This window comes from Mya arenaria, chromosome 8, assembly GCF_026914265.1.
Source record: "Mya arenaria isolate MELC-2E11 chromosome 8, ASM2691426v1".
Taxonomy (NCBI): Eukaryota; Metazoa; Mollusca; class Bivalvia; order Myida; family Myidae; genus Mya; species Mya arenaria.
Genome location: NC_069129.1, coordinates 7,428,483 through 7,455,397, shown reverse-complemented (window position 1 = coordinate 7,455,397; position 26,915 = coordinate 7,428,483). Strand labels below are relative to the sequence as shown.

Below are 26,915 nucleotides of genomic sequence, written 5' to 3'. Positions count from 1 at the left end.
TGTACATATAAACTACTCATTGAAATAAGTTACTGGACCAGTTTTTCATTTAAATATCATTGTTTCATCGTCGACGGTACCTGAAGTGGCCAGCCATCCAACCGGAGAGATGCCCCTTGCAGTGGAGTTGGCGAAGAGGCGCAATACGGCTACAATTGCTGTCCAGTTTACGGAAGGTAAAATGGACAATCAACATCAACAAAAGTATGTATAATTATGCTCACTTTTTTGTAAAAGGTATTGTTTGCACTAATTGTATCAGCATTGGTTTCTTTAAATAAACCATCTTAAAAGAATGTTGTCAATAAGTAGGTCACTCTTTATTTCAAAGCCGTATTAAAATATATGGACAACATTTTTAAAGGTTCTTATTTAGTCATCATTTTATTAAACATATCAATGATTCTTCAAATTAATGATGCTGCGGCTACAGTTGCAGTCCAGTTTAGTAAGCTTAAATGGACAACTTCGTCAACCAAGATATTTATTATTTTGCTCATGTTTTGTATAAGGTTTTGTTTGCACCATTTGGATATGTATTGTTAATTCAAATATTCCATCTTAAAATAATGTTTTCACTAAGTATGTCACTTTATATTTCATAGCCTTATTAAACTATATGGACAGCATTTTAAAGGTTCTTTTTAAATGAATTATTTTATAAAACATATCAAAGTTCTTCGAATTAATAAAAAATCCAAATACATGAGAATTGAAAATGCATTTTTTGTTGGTTTTATAAATCTTACAGTGAAAATGCTAAAAGGCACCAGCATCCCTTCCCAAGATTTATTTAACCGTACCCATGTAGCAGAAAATGTTTATTTCTTTTTCGTGTATGTTAAACTATAGTATTTTTAAATAAAATGTTTCACATTGGAGGGGCTTCATTTGTATAAGACTAAACGTGGTATATAAGAAACTGATAGGAAAGGCTTATGAAATGAGAGTGCAAAACAATATAAAACTAATTTAATTCATATAAATATATCTGTTTAATGAAGATTATTTAATTGATTTTGAATGATATTTGTTTATTTCTACTTTAATTCACATGTTCAACGATTGTTTATTTAATGATGATTCTTGCTTATTTTACATATAAACTACTTATTGAAATATATTATTGGATCGGTTTTTCATTTAAATATCATTGTTACATCGGCAGCGGAGTTGGCGAAGAAGCGCAATGCAACTACAGTGGCAATCCGGTCTGTGTAAACATGTTTAAACTATAATTTTGTGTCTTCTTATATGTTTTAAATGTGTCAATGTAAATCGGCGGGTGTTTTGCGTGGGCGGCTGTCATTCCTATGAAGGATATATGATCAAATCTGTATCACCGTTAGAAAGAATTAATTAGAGGCGCAATTAAGACTCTTTGAAAATTTGTAATTATTTATTTTTGGCTCCTGGTAGTAAACAGGTTTGATCAGGACATGTGCCGAAGGGGCGGGCAACATTTAGATAGAATGGAACAATATGTTCGAACTTTTCAGTGTTTAAGTATTTAAGTATTTATGTAGAGAATTTGTTTCAAAAGAAAATTGTTTGTATGCGTTTACAAGTGTGTGCCACACTGCTCCAACATGTGCCAAAATAAATATCGGAAGTCTTGCCCCATGTAACAATGTGTTTGTCTATTGTGCGGAGGGACGTTAAAAAAGTATTGTATCAAACTACATTGATATTGTTTGAACTTGATAAATAACAAAAGTATTTTTTCGTTATGTTTAATTATTTGATGAAGTAATATATCAGTTTTTGGGAACTGACCCAGTAAAGGTATTGAGTAAGGTCCAAATGTGAACTTCAATGGTTACCCTACAGGAGATCGAGGTATTTGCGTGCAGCCACTATCTTGCAAAGACAGTTACCTCATTTTAAGAAAGCCGACCTGGACCTTGAAGTGGTCGACTCCTATTAAAAAATATATATCAAGTGCGTTATATGACGAAAAACCGCATAACATAGACTGAAGACTTATTACGGCGCTACTTTTAGCAAGCTGATCAATATGCAGAACGCAGTCCGTAGCAATTAGAGCATGTTAATGTAAATTAGGTCGTTGACCCACGCAGTTCCGCGCTGGGGTTGATACGCCCGTGCGCGCATTAATTCGCTAAAAGTTAAAAATGTTATGTCGATCTGCCGATGCGATTTCCGAGATACGGTTATAAAAGTCTGCAGGCCTATATAGCGGCCTACAGCCTAAACACATGCATAACCATCATAGACTTGTATTGATAAGCCTTGAACTACTTACTAAATAATGCATTTATGGAAACTATTAATAGCCTATGTCAAGGTTGGAACCGTGCATTTAATAGGTGAAAACGCCAAAAGATGCTTAAAATATTTTCTGTGGTCTACTGTGGTCTCATTAGGTAGAAAAACCGCGTTTTCTGCACCTTTCTTTCCAATTAAACTCGGTATCAATAATAAGACCCATTCTGTTCGACATGTGTTTATCGTTGTTGATATATCACAACACTTGTATTAATTGTGGTAAATCTTATTTTGGAGTAAGATTATATCTTTAAAGTATAATTGTCTACCAAAGCGAGACGATAACGACGAATGAAGTCGACAGCATATCGAGATCATATGCGACAACAAAGCCAAAGTTCGAAATTTCGTAAATTACCACCACCACGAAGACAACAACAACGGAGACGAAAAACCTTCACAATTTAACATCCCTTCGAATGGACACTGTCTAATGTAAAACTCTGATACATCTTATGTACAAGTTATGAAATCAATAACGAAATTGACTTAACATTTTGTAAATAAAACGCCGTCACAACATTTGCAGTCAATTCACACAGCTATTCGGTTGATGAAATAGTTCGGATAAACGATAAAGTACCGACTGAGCTACCCGGGCAGCTGGTTCTTACCCACACACACTACAACGATTAATTTCCATAGAAAAATATTTGTGTACGCTGTAAAGAGTGTATTTTTACATGCATCGATACTGACACAGTGTCTAGTATTTTTATTCTAAAAATGTTGTGTTCTTAATGTATACAGTATTCATGGAGCCAAGTCCAAATAAAGCATCCATATAGATTACTTTTTCCCAGAGTAAGCGTAGACTTAACATCCTGAAACCTTACCTACATTGTCATCGAAGTTAAGTATTATGTCTGATTTGCAATTCACTGTTTTCTTTCTGCAAACGAGCATACACTGTCTGCCCAAAACAATTTTTTTTGGGTGAAGGGCAAGTAAGTGTTTGGATGTATGCCCTATACTGTACCATTCCTTGTAAACTGGTAATCATGATGTTAATACAACTTTTATGGGAATGATCTTGTCATTCCGGGTAGTCTAGTGGATAAGACACTGGCACATTCACCAGGTGTTGTTGATGAGGTCATAGACATAGGTTAAAGACCTACATGCATTGGTTAACAGTTACTGTGAGCAATCCATCTGATGATGGTAACATTTGTTAAAGGCAAAGGTAAACTTTATATAAATATTGCATGGTTCCAGTGTGACATAACATACTGTCAACATGAGGGAAATACTGTTACCTTAGGCAAAGCCATGCACTATTTATTTTATTATGCTGAACACAGTTATACATAAAAGATTTTTCACCATTACACAACTTTCAAGTTGTATCAATTTATTCTGTAATTATTGTTTGTTTACAACAGCTGTCATTTTGCTGCAAATATCATTTAGAAATAATGCAAACTCCAGATTTACAACACATTTTAATAAGCGTTTACCATATCAGACTAGGGAAACCCAAAAATGCCTATTTTTAGAAGCATGTGCTATGTGACAGTATCATGTCAACTGGTCAAAGCGGTAAGTACTAAAATGCCCATGATGGGTATATGAGAATTTAACATGGAAGGTCACGTGAGGTATAATAATATTTAATGTCACATATAATCAACAAACAAAAATCAGCTATAGGCTTTGTGCGACGAGACCTACCTGCGTAACCAAAGTTACTTTTACCCCAAGCATTTAGCTGGTACCCATTTACAGTTGGGTAAACTGAAGTAAATTGGATCAAGGAATTTATATGGCACTGCATACTAGTGTTTGAAAATCAAACTCCATTTGCTATTGATAATCGAATCAAATCGGACCAAGCATTTTTGTTTACTATCGGACAATAATTGAAAGTTCATAATATCAAAAAGCAATACATTCTTTATACATAGTATCATCATGATCACGTAAATGTTTAAACCTTGAATCAGTTAATGTGATTTGCAACAGAAAGTAAATTTCCATAACCTTTTCTGTCTTTATTAACTTATCAAAATACAATAACAACACAACACATGCTTAGTAATTGCACATTTATTCAAAATGATGCACACCGCATCAAGTAAGTTATCTTAGCATGTTATCCATGTAAAAACATATAAAATATTTGTGAACCAGCTTAACATTCACTTACTGGTCACGTGTGTACCATGCCTCATGTGAATAACCTTAGAGCTTTTGTGTGTTCTTGGCAAGTTTGCTCACAATGCTGATGATAGCACTAAGACTTTCACATTTTAATACTGTACTCCTTTTCATTAAAAGACAAACAAACTTAAAATAGTCATATCAAGCTCCTCTCTTGTTACCATTTACTTATAGGCTTATATTTTTATATAAATTCTATGACAGTTTGACAAGAGCAGCTTAACATGCATCAACAAGAAGTCCTCCAAAAAGAAGGCATGAATCAGAGCTGGTACCAAGAAGAAGTTGTGCACAGATACTGTAGACGTCAGGTATAAAATGGCTAATAAAAGTTGGTCGGATTTTCTAATTTGATGTCAATTTGTTATTGATTTGAAGAATTTAGCGTAAAAAATATATATTTATTTTGGTTTCAAAAGCTTACACCGAGTGAGCACAAAGTTGTATTTCTTGTGTCACTGTGGTACTACCACGAGGGAATTATTTATTTTTCATGTGTAAGTTCCTTACACTGTAACAAACAGTTACCCTCTTAGTATGTAAATAAATAAAATATTAATATTTGACAGAACAATATATATATTTAAATGCATTAATAATTTACTTTATTTGAATTTCAAAACAGATACTTCCTTCAAAATGTTTAACTTTGTACCATAAACAAAACCAACATTAACATACATGTACATTATGCTGAGGGCAGAGTGAATCCATTTTACTTTAACAGTCAAAAAGTGAAGTTTTATAAATTTAATTAATTGGACATAAATACATTAAAAATTTATTAATATTTCGGATGTATTTCAGCAATCCTATTTATGATGAGAAACGTCCGCTGGCAGCAATAATTGAAATTGCAAATCTAAGTACAGATCCGATGTCAAGTTCTACAGAAACAGGTGATTTTCTGATTTTTTCATTTCCAAAAACTTTGCGAAATACTGAACACATTTTTGACAATATTTCTTCCATTGAACATGAACTTCTGTCAGGATCAATTTGAGTGATATTTGTTTCCTGCCAGGTGTATGTTACAAAATCACAGACGTTTTCTTTAAGGTCCATTTCTAGACAAAAATAGAATTGTATTGATTAGCCTTGAACTACTTACTAAATAATGCATTTATGGAAACTATTAATAGCCTATATCAAGGTTGGAACCGTGCATTTAATAGGTGAAAACGCCAAAAGATGCTTAAAATATTTTCTGTGGTCTACTGTGGTCTCATTAGGTAGAAAAACCGCGTTTTCTGCACCTTTCTTTCCAATTAAACACGGTATCAATAATAAGACCCATTCTGTTCGACATGTGTTTATCGTTGTTGATATATCACAACACTTGTATTAATTGTGGTAAATCTTATTTTGGAGTAAGATTATATCTTTAAAGTATAATTGTCTACCAAAGCGAGACGATAACGACGAATGAAGTCGACAGCATATCGAGATCATATGCGACAACAAAGCCAAAGTTCGAAATTTCGTATTACCACCACCACGAAGACAACAACAACGGAGACGAAAAAGCCTTCACAATTTAACATCCCTTCGAATGGACACTGTCTAATGTAAAACTCTGATACATCTTATGTACAAGTTATGAAATCAATAACGAAATTGACTTAACATTTTGTAAATAAAACGCCGTCACAACATTTGCAGTCAATTCACACAGCTATTCGGTTGATGAAATAGTTCGGATAAACGATAAAGTAACCGTGGGAGTAAAGGTGCGACCGGCGTGAGGCTCGAAGCCACGACCTACGAACTACAAGTACGAAGCTCTAACCAACTGCTAATCGGGCCTAACCCACACACACTACACTCCAGCCCCATTAACATTTAAAGCTGACAGAGGCACTCCTGCCGTCTACCGCTGCCCCAAGTAAAGTAAACCTTGGCGGAAAGGCCACAAGTACAATGATCCATATCAATGTAAACTTTATTCTTCAACTGTTACTCCACAATATTAAACACTTCACTGTTAAATAAAAACACAAAAGTTACACTTATTTTAGCCAATACCTTTTAATTATTACCCTCGAGTGTTTAATGAAACGCAAATAATTAGTTAATTTAGATCAACTTTTATCAATTAAGCAAAGCCATTTTGAAATGTAGCAGGTGCCTGTTATCTTTCCGCTCAATATACTTAGCGCTGGGATCTGTCACTCTTGGTTAGGAAAAGAACACGTGGGATTTGGACATGTAGAGTTGACAAAACAAAAATTGTGAAAGACTCTGAAGCGTATTTATATGGACTAGGCGCTCTAACCGACTGAGCTACCCGGGCAGCTGGTTCTTACCCACACACACTACAACGATTAATTTCCATAGAAAAATATTTGTGTACGCTGTAAAGAGTGTATTTTTACATGCATCGATACTGACACAGTGTCTAGTATTTTTATTCTAAAAATGTTGTGTTCTTAATGTATACAGTATTCATGGAGCCCAAATAAAGCATCCATATAGATTACTTTTTCCCAGAGTAAGCGTAGACTTAACATCCTGAAACCTTACCTACATTGTCATCGAAGTTAAGTATTATGTCTGATTTGCAATTCACTGTTTTCTTTCTGCAAACGAGCATACACTGTCTGCCCAAAACAATTTTTTTTTGGTGAAGGGCAAATAAGTGTTTGGATGTATGCCCTATACTGTACCATTCCTTGTAAACTGGTAATCATGATGTTAATACAACTTTTATGGGAATGATCTTGTCATTCCGGGTAGTCTAGTGGATAAGACACTGGCACATTCACCAGGTGTTGTTGATGAGGTCATAGACATAGGTTAAAGACCTACATGCATTGGTTAACAGTTACTGTGAGCAATCCATCTGATGATGGTAACATTTGTTAAAGGCAAAGGTAAACTTTATATAAATATTGCATGGCTTCCAGTGTGACATAACATACTGTCAACATGAGGGAAATACTGTTACCCTAGGCAAAGCCATGCACTATTTATTTTATTATACTGAACACAGTTATACATAATAAAAGATTTTTCACCATTACACAACTTTCAAGTTGTATCAATTTATTCTGTAATTTTTGTTTGTTTACAACAGCTGTCATTTTGCTGCAAATATCATTTAGAAATAATGCAAACACCAGATTTACAACACATTTTAATAAGCGTTTACCATATCAGACTAGGGAAACCCAAAAATGCCTATTTTTAGAAGCATGTGCTATGTGACAGTATCATGTCAACTGGTCAAAGCGGTAAGTACTAAAATGCCCATGATGAGTATATGAGAATTTAACATGGACAGGTCACGTGAGGTATAATAATATTTAATGTCACATATAATCAACAAACAAAAATCAGCTATAGGCTTTGTGCGACGAGACCTACCTGCGTAACCGAAGTTACTTTTACCCCAAGCATTTAGCTGGTACCCATTTACAGTTGGGTAAACTGAAGTAAATTGGATCAAGGAATTTATATGGCACTGCATACTAGTGTTTGAAAATCAAACTCCATTTGCTATTGATAATCGAATCAAATCGGACCAAGCATTTCTGTTTACTATCGGACAATAATTGAAAGTTCATAATATCAAAAAGCAATACATTCTTTATACATAGTATCATCATGATCACGTAAATGTTTAAACCTTGAATCAGTAAATGTGATTTGCAACAGAAAGTAAATTTCCATAACCTTTTCTGTCTTTATTAACTTATCAAAATACAATAGCAACACAACACATGCTTAGTAATTGCACATTTATTCAAAATGATGCACACCGCATCAAGTAAGTAGCATGTTATCCATGTAAAAACATATAAAATATTTGTGAACCAGCTTAACATTCATTTACTGGTCACGTGTGTACCATGCCTCATGTGAATAACCTTAGAGCTTTTGTGTGTTCTTGGCAAGTTTGCTCACAATGCTGATGATAGCACTAAGACTTTCACATTTTAATACTGTACTCCTTTTCATTAAAAGACAAACAAACTTAAAATAGTCATATCAAGCTCCTCTCTTGTTACCATTTACTTATAGGCTTATATTTTATATAAATTCTATGACAGTTTGACAAGAGCAGCTTAACATGCATCAACAAGAAGTCCTCCAAAAAGAAGGCATGAATCAGAGCTGGTACCAAGAAGAAGAAGTTGTGCACAGATACTGTAGACGTCAGGTATAAAATGGCTAATAAAAGTTGGTCGGATTTTCTAATTTGATGTCAATTTGTTATTGATTTGAAGAATTTAGCGTAAAAAATATATATTTATTTTGGTTTCAAAAGGTTACACCGAGTGAGCACAAAGTTGTATTTCTTGTGTCACTGTGGTACTACCACGAGGGAATTATTTATTTTTCATGTGTAAGTTCCTTACACTGTAACAAACAGTTACCCTCTTAGTATGTAAATAAATAAAATATTAATATTTGACAGAACAATATATATATTTAAATGCATGAATAATTTACTTTATTTGAATTTCACAACAGATACTTCCTTCAAAATGATTAACTTTGTACCATAAACAAAACCAACATTAACATACATGTACATTATGCTGAGGGCAGAATGAATCCATTTTACTTTAACAGTCAAAAAGTGAAGTTTTATAAATTTAATTAATTGGACATAAATACATTAAAAATTTATTAATATTTCTGATGTATTTCAGCAATCCTATTTATGATGAGAAACGTCCGCTGGCAGCAATAATTGAAATTGCAAATCTAAGTACAGATCCGATGTCAAGTTCTACAGAAACAGGTGATTTTCTGATTTTTTCATTTCCAAAAACTTTGCGAAATACTGAACACATTTTTGACAATATTTCTTCCATTGAACATGAACTTCTGTCAGGATCAATTTGAGTGATATTTGTTTCCTGCCAGGTGTATGTTACAAAACCACAGAGGTTTTCTTTAAGGTCCATTTCTAGACAAAAATCTCTTGCGATGGCTTGCTGGATTGTCAAGTTTCTTGAAGAAAAAAGATGGAAGGGAATTAAATGTTGTGCAGCCAAGCTCTTTGAGATCTCAAAGCCAATGTTATTCCGACTATAAGTCGAGCGCCACCCTGAAAGTTTAGTTAGTATTGACCCAAGGGGTTCATTTACATATATTTCCATGCTTTATTCAGGTTTAATATCTGACAAGGAGAGTACATGGAAAAGTAGATTGCTAAATGTATTCAGAAATCTGATTAACAGCAAGAGGCTACATGTGGGGAATGGCATCATGGTAGATAAAGGGTTCTGGATAAAAAATGAAATTGAAGCTCTGGGATTAAAATGGATAATTCCACCATTTGCGCCTGGAGCCGGACAAATGTCAACTGGTGATATCACTTAACCAAGAAAATAGCAAAACACAGAGTGCATGTTGAGCGAGCAAGTTCAAAATTGTTGACAACAGAATAGAGATCAGTATATTTCCAGTAGTAAATCAAATCTGGTTTAACTGTTGTTTCTTAACAGGATTCATGCCATTTCTTATTCAAGACGAAAACTAACCTGGTGTTCTAGTGTTGAGCCTGCATTCTAATCACCACTGTTGATGGAGACTGTCTAACAATGTATGGCTTGGATGCCAAGTACCCTGGTGGTGTACCCCATATAGCCGCCAGAAGCTTACTGATGCAAAGTAACTCATTTCTGCATACTTTCTGCCCTGGATTTGTTGCCTAAGAGTTGGCAAATAAGGAAGAAAACTTTCACCAAACTCACTTGGTATACAATGTAAACTTAAGGAATGCCGCCATTTTTGTTTTGCGTGTGGGAGGCCGTCCAGTAACAGGGTAATCTAAATCCGGGCAGTCCTGGTAATGGGGCTGCCTTCACCCAAACCATTCCATACACCCTCAGCTACTAACAGTGTAACTTATGATACCTCTAGGGTAAAACTTACACAATGAAACACAGTGAGTGATATGGGGAATCATTTTGAATATGCTTAAATACATGTTATTTGTTATAGGGTGTTTGTTCCATACAATTTCCATGAGAGGCGCTGGGGAATGTAAATGCTGCTAATGAGACCCTAAGAATGGAGATGGATTGGCTACACCAGTCTGCTGTTAGGCAAACTCATAAACAAGTAAGAGTCCAGTCTGGTGGTGGGACAAGGAATCTGAATGTATTTAAGAGATGTACAATTCAAGATATCCTTACCAATGCAGTTGAAAATTATTTCCGGATGGAAACTCAAAACTTGGGTCCTTGTCTGACATGGTGGCTGAAATGATAGACTTTAAAGGGGACATGTTAGACTACAATAAAATGGTAGAAACTGTATATAAGGAGGTCAAGTTGAGAATACACACAATACAAGAACGCTAAAACAACAGAGGTAAATAATACTTAGACCAGTAATGCCAAGAGGTTGAACTCCTTTATGTAAACATTTTGTACACCAACTGTCTGAAGCGGTGAATTAGAATCTAGATATTATAATTTCATATTCAATATATGTTATCTGTGGTTGAAGAATTAATTGATTCTGAGACATATTTCTTTGGGCTTAATTGTTAACTGATTTAAAACAAATCATGACAGTGTCAAACATGATAGTGTTATCATATTACATTGGTTTTAATACATTGGACGGGTTGTATAATGGTGAATTAGCCTATCAATGCCAGAAAATTTATAAAATTGTCTGTCCAGCCACAATTCCTAAAAGTGTAAATACGATAGTGACAACAGTTTACATTGAATTTTACACAACTTGTATTGCCATAATATCTCGGGTTTATGACACCTAAAAGGTGAAAAATTTACTATTTTGTCTATTGCAGCCATATGGCGGCGACTTCATAAATAATTGGATTTGATACAAACTTGTGAAAAAATCTTAAACCTTTATAGATCTTGAATTTCATGCTGAAACTGTAAGATCCGGTCATTGGTTCTGGACTTACAGACCCTGACACCTAAAAGAGCCAAACTATGTTCAGTTATACCCTGTGAACATGATAAGAGAGACATTTTATATTCAATTTGACCCTCACTTAAACACAGCTTGAGTCACAATAAGATATCAGTTCCTCACAGAAACAGACCAGATTCTATCATGGGTTCTAGTGAGCCAATGAAAGAGGCCAATTTCTTTTATATATATTTGAACTTTAAGCCATATTTCATTTATGTTTTGATTTGATAAATGGCACAAAAACTTTTAACAACAACTGATCTTTGATGCCATGATGACTCAGTCAGATTCATTGTAGGTTCAAGAGTTATGGCCCCGGATTAACCATGGAAAGTGCTGAAATTTCTTTATTGTCATAACCTTGACTCAGACAATCAGGGTAGATAAATATGGAGGGATATTTCTCCCATGTCAGATAAGTAGATCCAAAGTTTAGCCATGCTGGAAATCCTTACCTCGCCCACGGTCAAAGATAAAACAAGTACCCATATGGAACTCCTTTTGTATTGTCCTTGTTGAACACCCTCGTCTAGTGTAGCATCATGGAAACTTGTGGCAATATTTAAAATCCAAATTAATTATTTCTCACTTCAAATGGCACCAAAAAAAGGTTTTCACGCTGCATTCAAGAAATAATGCTGGACTATCCTCAGAACTATATAAAGAACGATATGACTATTTACATAATCTGAATCACTGCGCATATCCATGACAACCACAAATTAACTCATAGATATACACAATTTATTTTCACTACCGACAAAAGAGTTCCAGCGAAAAAAAAATACATTTTAACTTTATTTTGTTTAACTGTGGTCGGAGAAAAAGCATCTACCATAGCATCTCGTGTAAGAAAGGTTCATATTAACCCTTGCGCAGGGTGTTCTATGGAAACTCAGTAAACCTCATTTCGGCAAAACATCCCTCGCTCAGGTTGAGACAAACCTATCTTACACTCTCGTCCATGGAAGATACTTATTTTCACTTAGAATTGTAAGAAAGGTTAAAACATGATTGTAACTTTTCAGACAAGCAGGCCTACATCATCGGAAGGTGAACTGACCCATCATTTGTCAACATAGTGAATTTATCAAGAGCGCCACTGACTGACAGAAGGCTGGTAGATCTGCATGTATTGCCGATTGATCAGGATACAACAGATTCCACAATCTGCCCAGCTGTACCTTGGCTGATGCGTGACCAATTCCCAGACAGTGCCAATTTCTTCTCCAGATCCCGAGGTATAAAAATGTATACACATGTCTTTAATCGCCTCGAGTGCACTGTTTATTGTAGCTGAAATGATATTATTGACATTAAAAAGCATAGCAGCTTGTGTAAGAAAGGTTTATCCTAACCCTCACGCAGGGTGTTTTGGATGTAATGATATCTAAAGGTGATTCTGGTGATTTAGTAACTGTTATATTTTGTAAGCCAACTAACATGCATTTATACTTAGATTTTTCCTCTTCTCGCCCTATGTCATGCAAACATGGCATTCCATACAGCAATGATAAATGCTACAGACGTATTATCTCAAATGATAATGTATTCAGTAGGTCTTTAACTATTTTGCAAAGCTATTTCGAAGAAAGAAATTTCCCTAAAGATGTTATAGAGGATGGGTTTACGCTAGTTAGAAATACAACACAGGATGATGCGTTATGCTGTACACAACAAAAACTAATGCTAAACCAGTCATACCATTTCTAATATGTTTTACTACAATCATTACCAAATATTGGTGATATTATACATAAGTATTGGGACCTTTTGAAATTGTCTGATAAAGAAGTGTCAAATCTCTACTCAAATTTAAGCCTATTTTGGCTTATAGACGCCCTAAAATATGCAGGATTGTCTCATAAACAGTACTCTTAAATGTGTTTGTCCAATAAATGTTTAAGAGATAGATGTACACATTGTAACACTATTAATGTTAGTTCACAATTTCATAGTAGTGTCACAGGTTTAACCTATGATTTACACTTTGATTCGAATTGTACTTCTAGCGATGTAATATATCTTATCACATGTAAAAAATGTAATATTCAATATGTTGGACAAACAAATCAATTTGTGTCTCTCAGAATGAATTCACATAGATTTGATATAAAACTTTGTTTTATCAACCTTATTTCAAATGTTGCTATCCATTTTGAATCACAAGATAACGACTCATTGTCAGATTTTTCTTTTCTACCCATAGATGTTGTTCATAAAAATCAAGACCACTTATGTAAGGAAACATTCTGGATCCATAAACTTAAAACAATGTTTCCCAACGGTCTAAATAATAAACTTTTATATGATATTTAACAAAACTACATGGTTGTCATAATTTATCATGTTTGCCTATTATACGATTTTTACTACACTATTTCTAATAGGCTATTGTATCACTTAATGATCCATAATAATATTATGTTAATTTGTATGTTTCTTTATCATATATAGAATCTATGACCCTGCTGTGCCCTTATGCTTGACAGAGTCAATTTTCAAAAATAAGTTAAAACACTAAATATACATAATTTTGACATTAAAGTAAAGATAATGCACCAGTCAATTGTAACCACGGCCCCGCCAGATCTGAGGGAATACCGGGGATAGCGGTGGAAATGGGCATTCCTTTTACCTTTCAGGTGGCCCTGCAGTGCCGGGTGAATGTGGTGGTTTTGTCTTCTCACCAAAAATAGCGGGGAATGGTCATTACCTAGGGTCCCTGGGGTGAGGGGGCATTTGGCGGGGATTTTACCAGCAGTTCTTCCCCGCAGGGCGGAGATTTTACCCGGGCTTGGCTGGACCGAAAGTCAAAGTCCCCGCCATTCCCCGGACCTGGGGAGGCGGTGGTTACAATTGACTGGTGCATAACAGCTAAGGTCTTTATAAAAATTGAACATTGACCCTTGCAAGTGCCCCATGTTAAGGCTCATTCAATGAGCATCAAACTTGCCCTATCTCCCATAGCAACCTGCCCTTTTCAAATCCTGGCTGGAGCACTGCAGTATAATGGTTAAAGTCGTCATAAGAGGAATAGACGCATGCTTAAAAGCATGGTCCATATGTCTGGGGACCCCCAGTAACACTTATACCAAATAAAGAAAAAAATCCTGGGTCAATTTGTATGTTAATGTCATCATAAATCAGACCCATGATAAATGCTTTTAAAAAGTTGTTTTTTTTCTTATTCAAATGTGGATGGAAAATGGTGCAACTTGGAGCTTCAGTAGATGATAAATGTGTATAAATTTGGTAGTTGCAAAACAATCATAACTTGGACCCATTTCCCTCAACTTCTTCTCTTGAAATGATTAACAATTGTTATAATACATATTCATGAAGAGAAATGAAAGATTTCATCTGTTATTTTTATGTTGACTAAGAATTTTAAGATTTAAACCTATAATCTGGTCAACTTTCACTTACAGCTGGTGTAACATGTATAAATGGTTTGGGTAATGTCCAAGGGAAACTGTCCATGGCGAGAAACTGCGGTCAGCTGGTTAATAAGTTACTCGAAAAGCCATGGTGATAAGATCACATACAAGTAAGCATAATACTTACTAATACTGTTCATATTTGACCACTTACCTGTTTTATAAACTTAAGCCATTCAATGTATTTAAAATGTCTGAATTAACAGGATCATTATTTCCTACTATCGAATAATTCATGGAATAAATACAGTTCTGGGCTAGAAATGATGTTAAAATTTATTCATATTCCACAATTGTGAAGAAAGTTATACTAACAATTGTGAGAGTGTGGTCTTGTATTGTGGGGGAGACAGGACAAAAACCAATCCTGCGTCTTGGTGACCAACCACACTCACATGCAACCAGGTAGGGAATTAAACCTGGTACGCCTTGAACCTGGGTCATTCGCTATTACAATGATAAGATGACTATCAATTTACAGACTAAATTTCTTTCAAAAGGATCCATCCGCCATCTTGTATGCAGAAGAAAGCTGTTTTTGATTTCTACAAAAAAGAAATGACTGGGCAAGAAACTGTGTCGTACCCACTTCATTCGCCTTTGGAAGCAATATGTATCAAATGTCGTCATCCAGAAGGTAACTTTACAAAACATATTTAAGAAAATTGTTAAAATGATGCAATTTCTTATACATCCTTTTGGAAAACCTTTTTATTCAACCAGTATATTTATAGAGGAAAGTGTGAAGGGTGTTTTTTTTGTTGGTCCTCCATTTGGCCAGTCAATCTTCCTAACTAAACGAACTTATTGAACTTAATATGGATTTTTATCTTACAAAATATTTACAATGAGTAGCTTGAAAACTCATTTATTATGCCCCCTTTTGAAAAAAGTGGGGTATATTGTTTTGCACATGTCGGTCGGTCGGTCTGTCTGTCTGTCGGTCGGTCGGAATACCAAATGGTTTCCGATCAATAACTTGAGAACGCTTTGACCGAGGGACCTCATACTTGGTATGTGTATTGGTCATCACCAGCAGATGAACCCTATTGATTTTGAGGTCAGTGGGTCAAAGGTCAAGGTCAGTGTGACCTTTACATGAAAAACGGTTTCCGATCAATAACTTGAGAACGCTTTGACCCAGGAACCTCATACTTGGTAGGTGTATTGGTCATGACCAGCAGATGAACCCTATTGATTTTGAGGTCAGTGGGTCAAAGGTCAAGGTCAGTGTGACCTTAACATGAAAAACGGTTTCCGATCAATAACTTGAGAACGCTTTGACCCAGGGACCTCATACTAGGTAGGCTTATTGGTCATGACCAGCAGATGAACCCTATTGATTTTGAGGTCAGTGGGTCAAAGGTCAAGGTCAGTGTGACCTTTACATGAAAAACGGTTTCCGATCAATAACTTGAGAACGCTTTGACCCAGGAACCTCATACTTGGTAGGTGTATTGGTCATGACCAGCAGATGAACCCTATTGATTTTGAGGTCAAAGGTCAAGGTCAGTGTGACCTTAACATGAAAAACGGTTTCCGATCAATAACTTGAGAACGCTTTGACCCAGGGACCTCATACTAGGTAGGCTTATTGGTCATGACCAGCAGATGAACCCTATTGATTTTGAGGTCAGTGGGTCAAAGGTCAAGGTCAGTGTGACTGTAAGCTGAAAAAAGGTTTTCTGATTGTCCATATTTTATTTTCTTATATAGTAGACAGTAGAAATTTATATGTCACTAAATGCATGAGTTGAAGTATCAGTTTTCAGTGAACATCTAGTTTAATTATGCCCCCCTTCGAAGCAGAGGGGTTATATAATTGCTTTGCACATGTCGGTCGGTCTGTTGGAAGACCAAAGCTTGTCCGAGTGATAACTCAACAATTCCCGGACCTATGGTCATCAAACTTGACATGAAGATTAGGTATGACCAGTAGATGACCTGCCTCATATGCATCCAATGACAAATCAGCTGTCATTTCAGTCCATGCATATTTCATTCAGTTGTCCAAATATTTCTGGCAACTTGGCGCTCAGGGGGCATAATGTTTGACAAACATCTCTTGTTGTATTGTTAAATTGGCAACATTTTGCAAATTCTGCAAATACTATTGGATGCAATAGGTTAATGAAATAGAGTCATGTAATAATTAAACAAGTAACAAATCAAAATATAACCAAAAAAAAATCTTTTAAAAGGTCAAGGTTCACGGTTTGCAACAAATGTCATAAAATCAAGTCGAAACTGGTAAAGACAACCAACTAAATGAAAAGGAAGGCTTTACATGGGAAAAGAGAAAAACGTCTACGTCAACAAAAGTACAGTTTGTTTGCAATTTGTGAAAAATGTAATTAGATCAATGATGTCAGATTATTTTTAATCTCCAGTTCCTTTCCATATTTAAATGCCATTGAGCTGACATTAAAATGAAATTTGAACATGTTAAATTATCTAATTACTTTTGTTCAGTTCAAATATCTATCTTGTTACATTTTCTGTATGGAGCGTTCCAAATACTACAAACATAAAAGGAATGGAAACTATCAAAGCAATCACTTTGAAACTTGGGGAACTTGTTCATCTAATACTCTTCTTCGAATTGTACACTAAGGATGCTGTGTCTTAACTGTTTTTTTGGGTGAAATTCATGAATTTTGGTTGATTTTGAGAATTGGGCAATTCTTCAATTTTTGTTAGATTGATTTCCAATTTTTTGTCAGCAATCTTTAATCATTGGTTTGCAGATATTTATGCCAAACATTTGCTCTTTCCAAGACAAAAAATAAAACAGTTGTTAAAATGGTCAATCTGTGAGAGTGCAGCTTTAAAGGTAGTCATGTTTTTTAAACAATTCCTTTCCACTATATAATGGTGAACAATTGAACAATGGTCAAGTGATGAAGTATGTCATTGTATGTGTCTCAGTCTGGCAATAGATGTTTGTACCATTTTATTATGTACCATTGCTTCCAAATCCAAGATTAATCCAAGATTCTTAAATTAGTGCAAACTGTAAAATAATGAAAACACAAATTCATATCTTAAGAAGTTTGTGCATTAATGATTATTAATAGCTTTTACATGTTGAAGGCTGAAAAGCAGTGTGAGGCGTAAATATTCATGTTCTTATTGACTGCATTTGGTTATGTCTGATGTATTTTGATGTTGTATTATATAATATATCGAACAGGGGTCATGGATGGGTACTTGCTTGGTGACAGTGGTTATGCTTGCCGCCGTTACCTTCTAACGATGTACCTGAACACACGATCACCACCACAGGAAAGGTAAGATACTCATGCCAAGCAGGGCAACTAAAAGATATGTAACATAGGTAAATGATAAGATGTGCTAAAATTTGTTTAGATGTGTCAGTGACATTTCACTCATACTGGCTCATGTTATTGCCAATTTTGGGACCATCTAGTGTCTAGTACCTTTAACATTAATTGCATTGTATATGTATATGCCCATAATATGATTGTTGTAAAAATTTCAGATATAACAGAGCCCTGGTCAAGACTCGAGTTATTATTGAACAAACATACGGTGTGTTGAAGCGCAGGTTTCCTTGCCTTTCATATGGCCTTCGTGTACAGCCCCAGCGATGCTGCCAGATAATATTGACCTGCTCCTTCCTCCACAACTTCGATCTCGATAATGGATATATATTTGATCGTCTGGACGTTTTTGATGTTGATCAACCAGATCATGACTTTCAAATTCAAAATCCAGGCAATGGTCTTCTTTTCAGAGATGTTTTCGCACAAACATTCTTTTCCTGACTGATATATTCGGTTTCCGTTTTCATAAAAGTGCTGTTATTGTTATGACAGTATTTGAGTCTTTGAGGAAAGTAAGAATCATTTTGTTTTTAGCTGAACTAAATGAAGAATGGAGAACTATACTACTATGCATTATTATGTCGGCAGCGGCGTCGGCGTTGGCTGGACATCTTGTTTAAGATTTTGCATATATGCACATTTAAAGCTGCACTCTCACAGATTGACCATTTAAGCAACTTTTTTTATTTTGTGTCTTGGAAAGAGCAAATTTTTGTCGTAAATATCTGCAAACCAATGATATAAGATTGCTGACAAAAAAATCAGATTGTAGATTTTCATATTTCCGTACCAAAATTAATGTTTTATGGCTTAAACCGTTACTAATGGTTTAAGAAAAATGCATAAAATATCAATTTTTGAACTTTTATATAACAATCAGCCATCTGATTTTTTGTCAGCAGTCTTCTATAAATGGTTTACATGGATTTTCTCAAAAATTGGCTTGTTCCAGGACAAAAAATCCAAAAAGTTGTCAAAACGTTCAACCTGTGAGAGTGCAGCTTAAAGCCATTATCTCTAGTAACTACATCATTTACTGCATTGAAACTTTGGATATGTATTCCCATCTATATAACTTACCAAATTAAGGTATTAGCCGCGTAATACACACTTTTTTAAAAGCTTTAACCGACAACATAGTTATAATCACGGTACACTATGGGACTTTTATCCAAATTTTGAAGATTTTTTACCGTGAATTAAAAAAGTTATTTATGTTTCATTACACCCACCCCCAAACTCCAAGGGCTACAAAGAGCGACAAGTAAATATTTTGTCTATATTTGATTTTTTTTCGCATTATCAGAGATTATGAAATAAACACAACAGTTTCTGGTAAAATAAACTTCAGTTAACAGAAAACTAAAGTTTAAACGAACACATTATTCATACACATGGAAAAAAATCATTTTGATTGATCTTATGATTTTTCGGAAAAGAGCAGTTTTTCGATGTTTGAAAATATATCGCAGTTTTATAAAATTCATAAAAAATAGTTAACTATAAGGCAAGCTGCTGAAATCATTTTAGATATTATCTATGATGTCTATTGAACAATTTAAAAGACAATTTATGATAGTTTACCGTCCAGTTTTGAAGAAAATATACATAATGTCATGTTACCATACATTTTTATAGCTAATAAAATGCTTAAAAATCAACCTTTTTCTTGTAAAAAATTATAAAGCTTAATTGGACTTATTCATAAAATGTACTCTTTCAAATAAATGAATTTTACTTATGATACTTACACAGAATACAGAGTTTAAAACAAATGAGTGTACTTTTAAACTAAAATATGTGAAGAAACAAGAACACTAAATGGGCTCGCCACTCCAAAAATATCAGAGTGAAAGTTCTCAACTAATGTTTTTGTTTAATATTATAACATGTAAACAATCTCTGTGGGTAATTTGATGTATATCTGTTTTATTTTGTCATTGGTATTCTAACAATTAGTTTTTTCACAATAATTCTTCACTCTTCAATATTTGAAGTTTGGTCTGTTCCCATGCTTTGTACTTGTAGTGTGTGCACAGATGATAACTACTCAATGCTGATTTGGTTTTCATGCACCTTCAGGTACTTTACCCATCAAGAATGTTTAGTGCTGTAAAGGAAAAAAGTTGTACTTTAAAGCCTTTCTAACTAATTAGTATAGATAATTATACTGCCATACATATATACAAAATAAAATATAAACAGTTTAATATTTCTCGACATTATTTTGAAAAAACAACAACAAGCTGATACATACATGTATATATATAAAGAAAATTATTAAATTTATCAATAAAATTCATCATCATCATCATCATCATCATCATCATCATCATCACCACCACCACCACCACCACTTGATTATTGAATACAGTAGGTTTATAAAAACAAAAACCAAGTCAAATATGTTTTATATGAAATACTCACATCATCTCGATCAGATGCGACTGCCTTGTGGATGGACATGGCTGTCAAATCCGCTCTCAAGGATCCAACATAGTATTTAATGCAGGCTGGAATTCTTCATAACCCAGTGTTGTTGACTAAGTAATATTCAGTCATTTTCCTGCCTGGAAGAAATTAGACTTCTGATTATCAACCAGCAGAAACTACCACCGTAAAATACAAATGCACAAGTATTATACATTCTGCACTAAAACTGTTTTAGCCAAGAGTAAGGGTTGGTAGGCACAAATGTGTAGTTGTTGTGCATATGGTTGATAATGATTCACAACAGTATGGGGTTTTAACGAGACCTACACCAAGCCAATGAATGTCAATAGTGTCCTAGCAGATGCGGCTTCAAGCCCCAAACCACATACAACTTTTATTCACAGGTTAATTTTGAAAATATGCATTTCGTAAAGAAAATAACGGGTATGTACATGTATTGTGGTATGTTAGAAATAGGTCACGTACCAAAACACATCATTTTTAAACAAAATTTTAAGTCTAATTCTTTTCTAAGATAAAACAATCAATTTAAAGATTACATACTCATATTATATCTTAAACATAAGTTATGTACATAAGTACATATAAAAATATGTAACATGTACATAAGTACATGTAAAATATAAACATGCTGTCTAAACATTTAGCTAATCAAAATGATTTAAGAGTTCCAAAGATAAATTAAAAAAACAAACGTTTTTGAACACATCAACGTACATAACTGCTCAAGGATACTTACATTCAGAGCCCTTTGATACGAATATCCCAGTTCCATGCCGATTGTTGACAGTTCGTTTTTTCGAGAGAAAATCTTCTCTTACGCGTATATTTCACTTATAATCCATGTTTAACTGTAATGACTCAAATTGTTAGATGTATCGTAAACAACCGTCAGCGTGTACTTTTAGTGTTTATTTATTTTAAACGTATATTCATGAGAAAAATATCACAATGTTTCCAAATCCTACGATGTAGAAATTCCATTATTGACCTATGAATAGCCGGGAAATACCTTCTGTTTCTAAAAATAGCAACATCCGGTACAGGCCGAATACGCCCGATGTTCGTCGCGATCTGTTACGGCGAGTGGCGATATATGTCGATGTTACCCGATGTTTCCCGAGTTGTATTACATGGCTAATACCTTAATGAAGTAAGATAACACTTATTTGAGTATAGTGCAAATGGGCCTTTATTATTTGACTTTGAAATTCTGGTAAAGGTTTTGCATGTAGGCACACATAGGTCGATATCTCAGCAACTACTTGATGTATCGTGTTTCATTGAGATTTTATACGATGGCACTAAACCATCCAATATACTAAAAAAACAAGTAAAATAACTATAGTTTGCATTAAGTTTGGCATCACTCTAATCCAATTTAAAGTGATCCATGCATGTTTCGCCAAAACTTTTCACTCAAGCGACGGAATAGTCGAACGCACTGTCTCTGTGACAGCTCTTGTTAATAATTGCTTCGAAATGTTTTCCACCAAATCTGGTTGTCAATCCCTGTTTCATTTGATATCATTATATACATGTCTTATTTTCAATTGGAATGCTGATAGTTTAAGAGAAATTGCATTTTCTCTTAATGTTTTTTGCTCATCTGATGATAATTTGCTAATTCCGAGGAGTGTGATGTTTCCATTGCTAGTCTTTCGAGACATATCAAATATTACTGTTCCAATGGTGTTTTATGCATAAGCCCATATCCTTGATACTTTTGTTTAAAAATATTTATTTCTGTAATAAATCTTTCTAAAATAACTGAAATTATGTAATAAAAAATACATAATAACGTAAATAATATATATATATATATACACACACACACACATCATGAAACAGAAACATTTATTTGTATTTACTGTAAACAGTTGTGTTCACATGTAAGAAAACGGTGGTATAGACATGATTTTTAATAGATGTTATCTGCTTGAAACCCATTTGCATATTCCAAAGTTATGTACCAAATCTTATTTTAATATCTTATTTTATGATAACAACAGATAACATTCATATTATGTTACAATTACAAATTACTCATCTGTTACCATTATGCAATTATAAATGATGATGATTAGGAGTTTAGCAATGATGAAACAGATATCTAATTTAACTTTGAATATTATTAACGAAACAACAAAACAAAAAACACAAAACACGTAAGAATATATGCAGATGTGGTCATAAAGACTTTCACATAACGTTGTATAACTTTTATCACATGAATTAACTGTACATATCACCTTTTGACATAGTGTACCTTTTGCAAATGTGACAACATATTTAAAATATGGCACTTGAAAAACAGATGAAATACATGTCAAGTTTCCGTCGTCGTCCGTCGTCAACAATTTCACTGTTAACACTCAAGAGGTCACAATTTGGGCACAATCTTAATGAAACTTGGTCAGAATGTTACCCTCAATAAAATCTTGGACGAGTTTTCAATTCTTCTCTTCAAAAGTTCAATGTTAAGTTCATGAACTGCTTCCTCCCTTTTGTTCTTTTTCGTCCAATACCTCTCTTGGGCCCTAAATGATTTTAATTCAGTGGTCATCTTGAGTTAAAAACTAGGTCACTATGTCAAATTAAATGAAAAGCTTATTAACACTCAAGATGTCACATTTATGACTGTATCTTCAAGAAACTTGGACAGAATGTTAATATTAATATCTCTAGGTCAAGTTTGAATCTGAGTCATGTGGGGTCAAATACTAGGTCACCAGGCCAAATTGAAGGAGAAGCTTGTTAACACTCTAGAGGTCACATTTATTACTGAATCTTCATGAAAGTTGGTCAGAATGTTTTTATTATTATTCTCTAAGTCAAATTTAAATATGAGTCAAGTGCGGTCAAAAACTAGGTAATCATGTCAAATCATAGGAAAAGCTTGTTATCACTCTAGAGGTCACATTTATGACTGTATGTTCATGAAACTTAGTCAAAATGTATATATTGATTAGCTCTAGGTCAAGTTTAAATCTTGGTCATGTTTGGTCAAAAACTAGATCACCAGGTCAAATTGAAGGAAAAGCTTGTTAACACTCTAGAGGTCACATTTATAACTGTATCCTCATGTTAACATGTTAAACATAATTATGTTCATGAAACTTCATCAGAATGTTATTCTTGATGATCTTTAGGTAGAGTTTGAAACTGTGTAATCAGAGGTCAAAAACCAGGCAACTAGGTCAAATTATAGAAAAAACTTTGTAAACACTGTAAAGGTTACATTCTCAATTTGATCACCATGAAACTATGTCAGAATGTTTGTGTTTATGAAGTCTATGTCAAGTTTGAAACTGGGTATCATGAGTTCAAAAACAAGGTCACGAAGTCAAGTCAAATATTGTTAAAAACTGTTGAGGCCATAGTTCTACTATATCTATATGAAACCTTTAGGGCCCTCTTGTTTAATGGAAAAATACCAAAAAACTGCTAAACCTAAAACTATGTGGTACTTCAGTTAGTTAGTTTCAATTAATTGTACACCATTAATTCCAAGTTTTTGTCAGTTTTCGACAGTTTCCTTTTTCCTTGCAAATTGATCATCTTGTGCACAGTTGCTTTAACATAATTTCCATAGTCTATCAGGGGCCATAATTTGTATAAAGGATAATATGGAGTTACCTAACCTCATCATGTGACGGACATGAACAACTGTGTGAAGTATTAAGTCAATTAAATGAAGGCTATTGGATTTATAGGGAAAAGCCGAACTTGCCCTAAAACTTTTAACCGGATGCCGACGCCGTGCGAGTTGTATAGCCCTCCTTATTCTTCGAAATGTCGAGCTAAAAATAAAAAATATGAAGAATTGGTTCTTAAGATGATGTTGGGAATTTTACATTCATTTATATATAGTTTAAGTATAGTTTTCGTTTTCAACTCTTCTCTTCAAAAGTTCAATGTTAAGTTCATGAACTGCTTCCTCCCTTTTGTTCTTTTCCGTCTAATACCTCTCTTGAGCCCTAAATGAGAGAGTACAGCATATTGAAATAAAGTTTATCTTTTTTATAGATAATACATTATGGCAAACGGTTCCTTATATTTGACTTACCGTCAGTGATACGTACAGATGAATAAGACACAAGAATACTTATTCAACATTTAAATACAGCCGCACCCTGTTGGCTCAAACTCTTTTGGCTAGAATTGCTGGTCTGATCGAACTGGATATGAAGGACCGATGTTTATATTCTGAAGGTTAGACATCCTGCCTAGCGGCCAATTTTCAACTGACCAACACAACCTGCCCCTGTGTGACGATATACATATACAACAACCTTCAATCGATCTATGTTTTATTTTATTATGTCTTGCCAATACGTGTGTAAAGTTTTCAAAAATATCAGTCATTCGTCAGATCTGAGGGAAAGCGGTCCTACTTTTACACAGTGCAAATCTAATATTTGTGAGAAAAATGGATGTATAATTATCGTATCTATGCAATGGATTTACATTACACAGGCAGTTAATATGCCTTGAAATGGAAATATAAATGCCTGCAGCAGTGCGGATTTAATACTTGAGAAATATCCGTGTTAACATTTTTGTAATATACTGATATTATGATTTACATATAATCAGTGAAAGTTAACATAAAGTACCGAATGGAAATAGGGCTGAATTTCCATATCTACTTTCTCAGAATTGGTTCAGTAAATACAACAGGTGCTGTTATTCCAGTACATTTAACATGTGATTTTTAGAGACAATGGGAAGAAACCAATTTCTCATACATAAAAGCTTACATCGGCAAACACTTAGAAAAGGAGGTGAAAACAAATCTTGCTGAAGGTGTCTTGATAAAAATAGACACAACTGTGTTCAACAGTGTGTTCAATTTTTACGGGATTCTTTTAGCATATTTCACAATGATCAAAGCTAAATTTACACTAGCCACAATAATGATCGATCAGGAATACTTTTTATTATTTTGACATTTTGTAATGAAGTCCGGAGCCCGTAAAATAATCATTTCTGTTTTAGTGAATTTTATAGAGTATTTGATTTTGGCTTTATCGCTATGACTTCTTTTTGATGATTTCGTGTGTGTAATACTAATGTTATGTTTTTAGTATTAAATGTCTAAATTTAGCTAGTAAATGATTAATTAATACGAATAAGTTGTATTCTTAATAGTTTTCTACTTTTTCGTAAGTTTGATAAACTTAACACCCCTACTCTGTAACATTAGTTTTAAATAATGGTTTCATCCATAGGATTTGTTAAAATGGATCATTCCATTTTGGTCACGTGATGTTAGGGTATATAAAAAGCTAAAGGCATAGAAATAGTTAGTTCGTGTCTCGACGCCGATGTGAGAACATCATGTTAATATATAGGGAAGCCTTGAAGTATCTGTTTGTACTGTTTAGGGCGGGTTCTGAACTATTGGAGGCTAGGAGAATTAAAGAGAAGCATTGAGCTACAGCTTCTGGTTTCCAGGTACGGACATCCGTGGGGTTTCTTTTTGGCCTCTTAGTAAGCCTGGATCATTGCGATACAGACGGAACAGGGTCAATGGTTTGATTCCCCATAAAAGCAATACACTTAGGACTGCAGGTTTCGCTGATATATTGTGATTGGTTTATAAGCGTTTTGTATGCTGGTCCTGTTTGAAGTTATAGCATAGGTGTTGTAGTGTTTCTGTTTGTGCGTTCTTGGTTTAGGGATAATTGAACATTGATTCTTGAACCATTACAATTATTTCCAATCATTTGGTTTTGTAAGCAATCATTGTTAATCACTTGTATATATTAATAATATCATACTTAATTTTTGGGACAATGCAGTCCGAGAATAGGTTTATAGTTTAATTTAAGGTAGCGTGTCCGAGCTAGCTAGGGAAGAAACGTTACAATTTCTTCTGTATCCCTGTCTCGAGTCTGACACAATAAATAATTAAAGTCAAAGGACCAGGTGGACTAAACTACACGTTACATTAAATATGTGAACCAGGACTTAACAATTAAATAACAATGATGCAGGACTCCAAATGCAGCCAATGAAAGACACTGGATTCTTTGCGGTAAGATTCTTTCAAAAGTTTGAAATTCATGCCCGTATTGTTTACCGTTTAATAAATCATATGACAAAATAAATAAATCATATGACAAAATAATAAATTATTGTATAAACATGTTTATTGTATCGTATAGTTATTACTGTAATAATGCATGTTTGATAAAAATGTGAACAAAATGGCTGTGTCTTACGCATTAAGCTTTTTACAAACGCCTTCCCATGCTGTTTTTTTTTGCTTGCCACCTTGGTGGCCCCTCGAACGTTCCTGAGA

General features: G+C 34.3%; 1 protein-coding gene across 4 annotated transcripts; it reads left to right on the top strand.

Moving 5' to 3' along the window:
- Positions 1–2,638: 2,638 nt before the first annotated feature.
- Positions 2,639–22,375, top strand: LOC128245108 (putative nuclease HARBI1). Of its 4 annotated transcripts, XR_008263056.1 has the most exons (12): positions 2,639–2,724; positions 4,657–4,763; positions 5,260–5,351; positions 8,505–8,614; positions 9,111–9,202; positions 10,411–10,530; positions 12,393–12,605; positions 14,796–14,914; positions 15,305–15,441; positions 17,006–17,125; positions 17,998–18,094; positions 18,307–22,375. XR_008263056.1 is itself a non-coding variant. In XM_052963344.1 (5 exons), exons 2-5 carry the CDS (start codon positions 14,814–14,816, stop codon positions 18,590–18,592), a joined length of 621 nt encoding a protein of 206 aa, XP_052819304.1. In that variant the 5' UTR covers positions 14,055–14,246; positions 14,796–14,813; the 3' UTR covers positions 18,593–22,375. The 4 variants fall into 4 exon arrangements, 1 of the variants encoding a protein (XP_052819304.1); XR_008263055.1 differs by lacking the exon at positions 17,006–17,125; XR_008263057.1 differs by lacking the exons at positions 2,639–2,724; positions 4,657–4,763; positions 5,260–5,351; positions 17,006–17,125 and adding an exon at positions 5,865–6,226.
- The last annotated feature ends 4,540 nt before the right edge of the window (positions 22,376–26,915 follow it).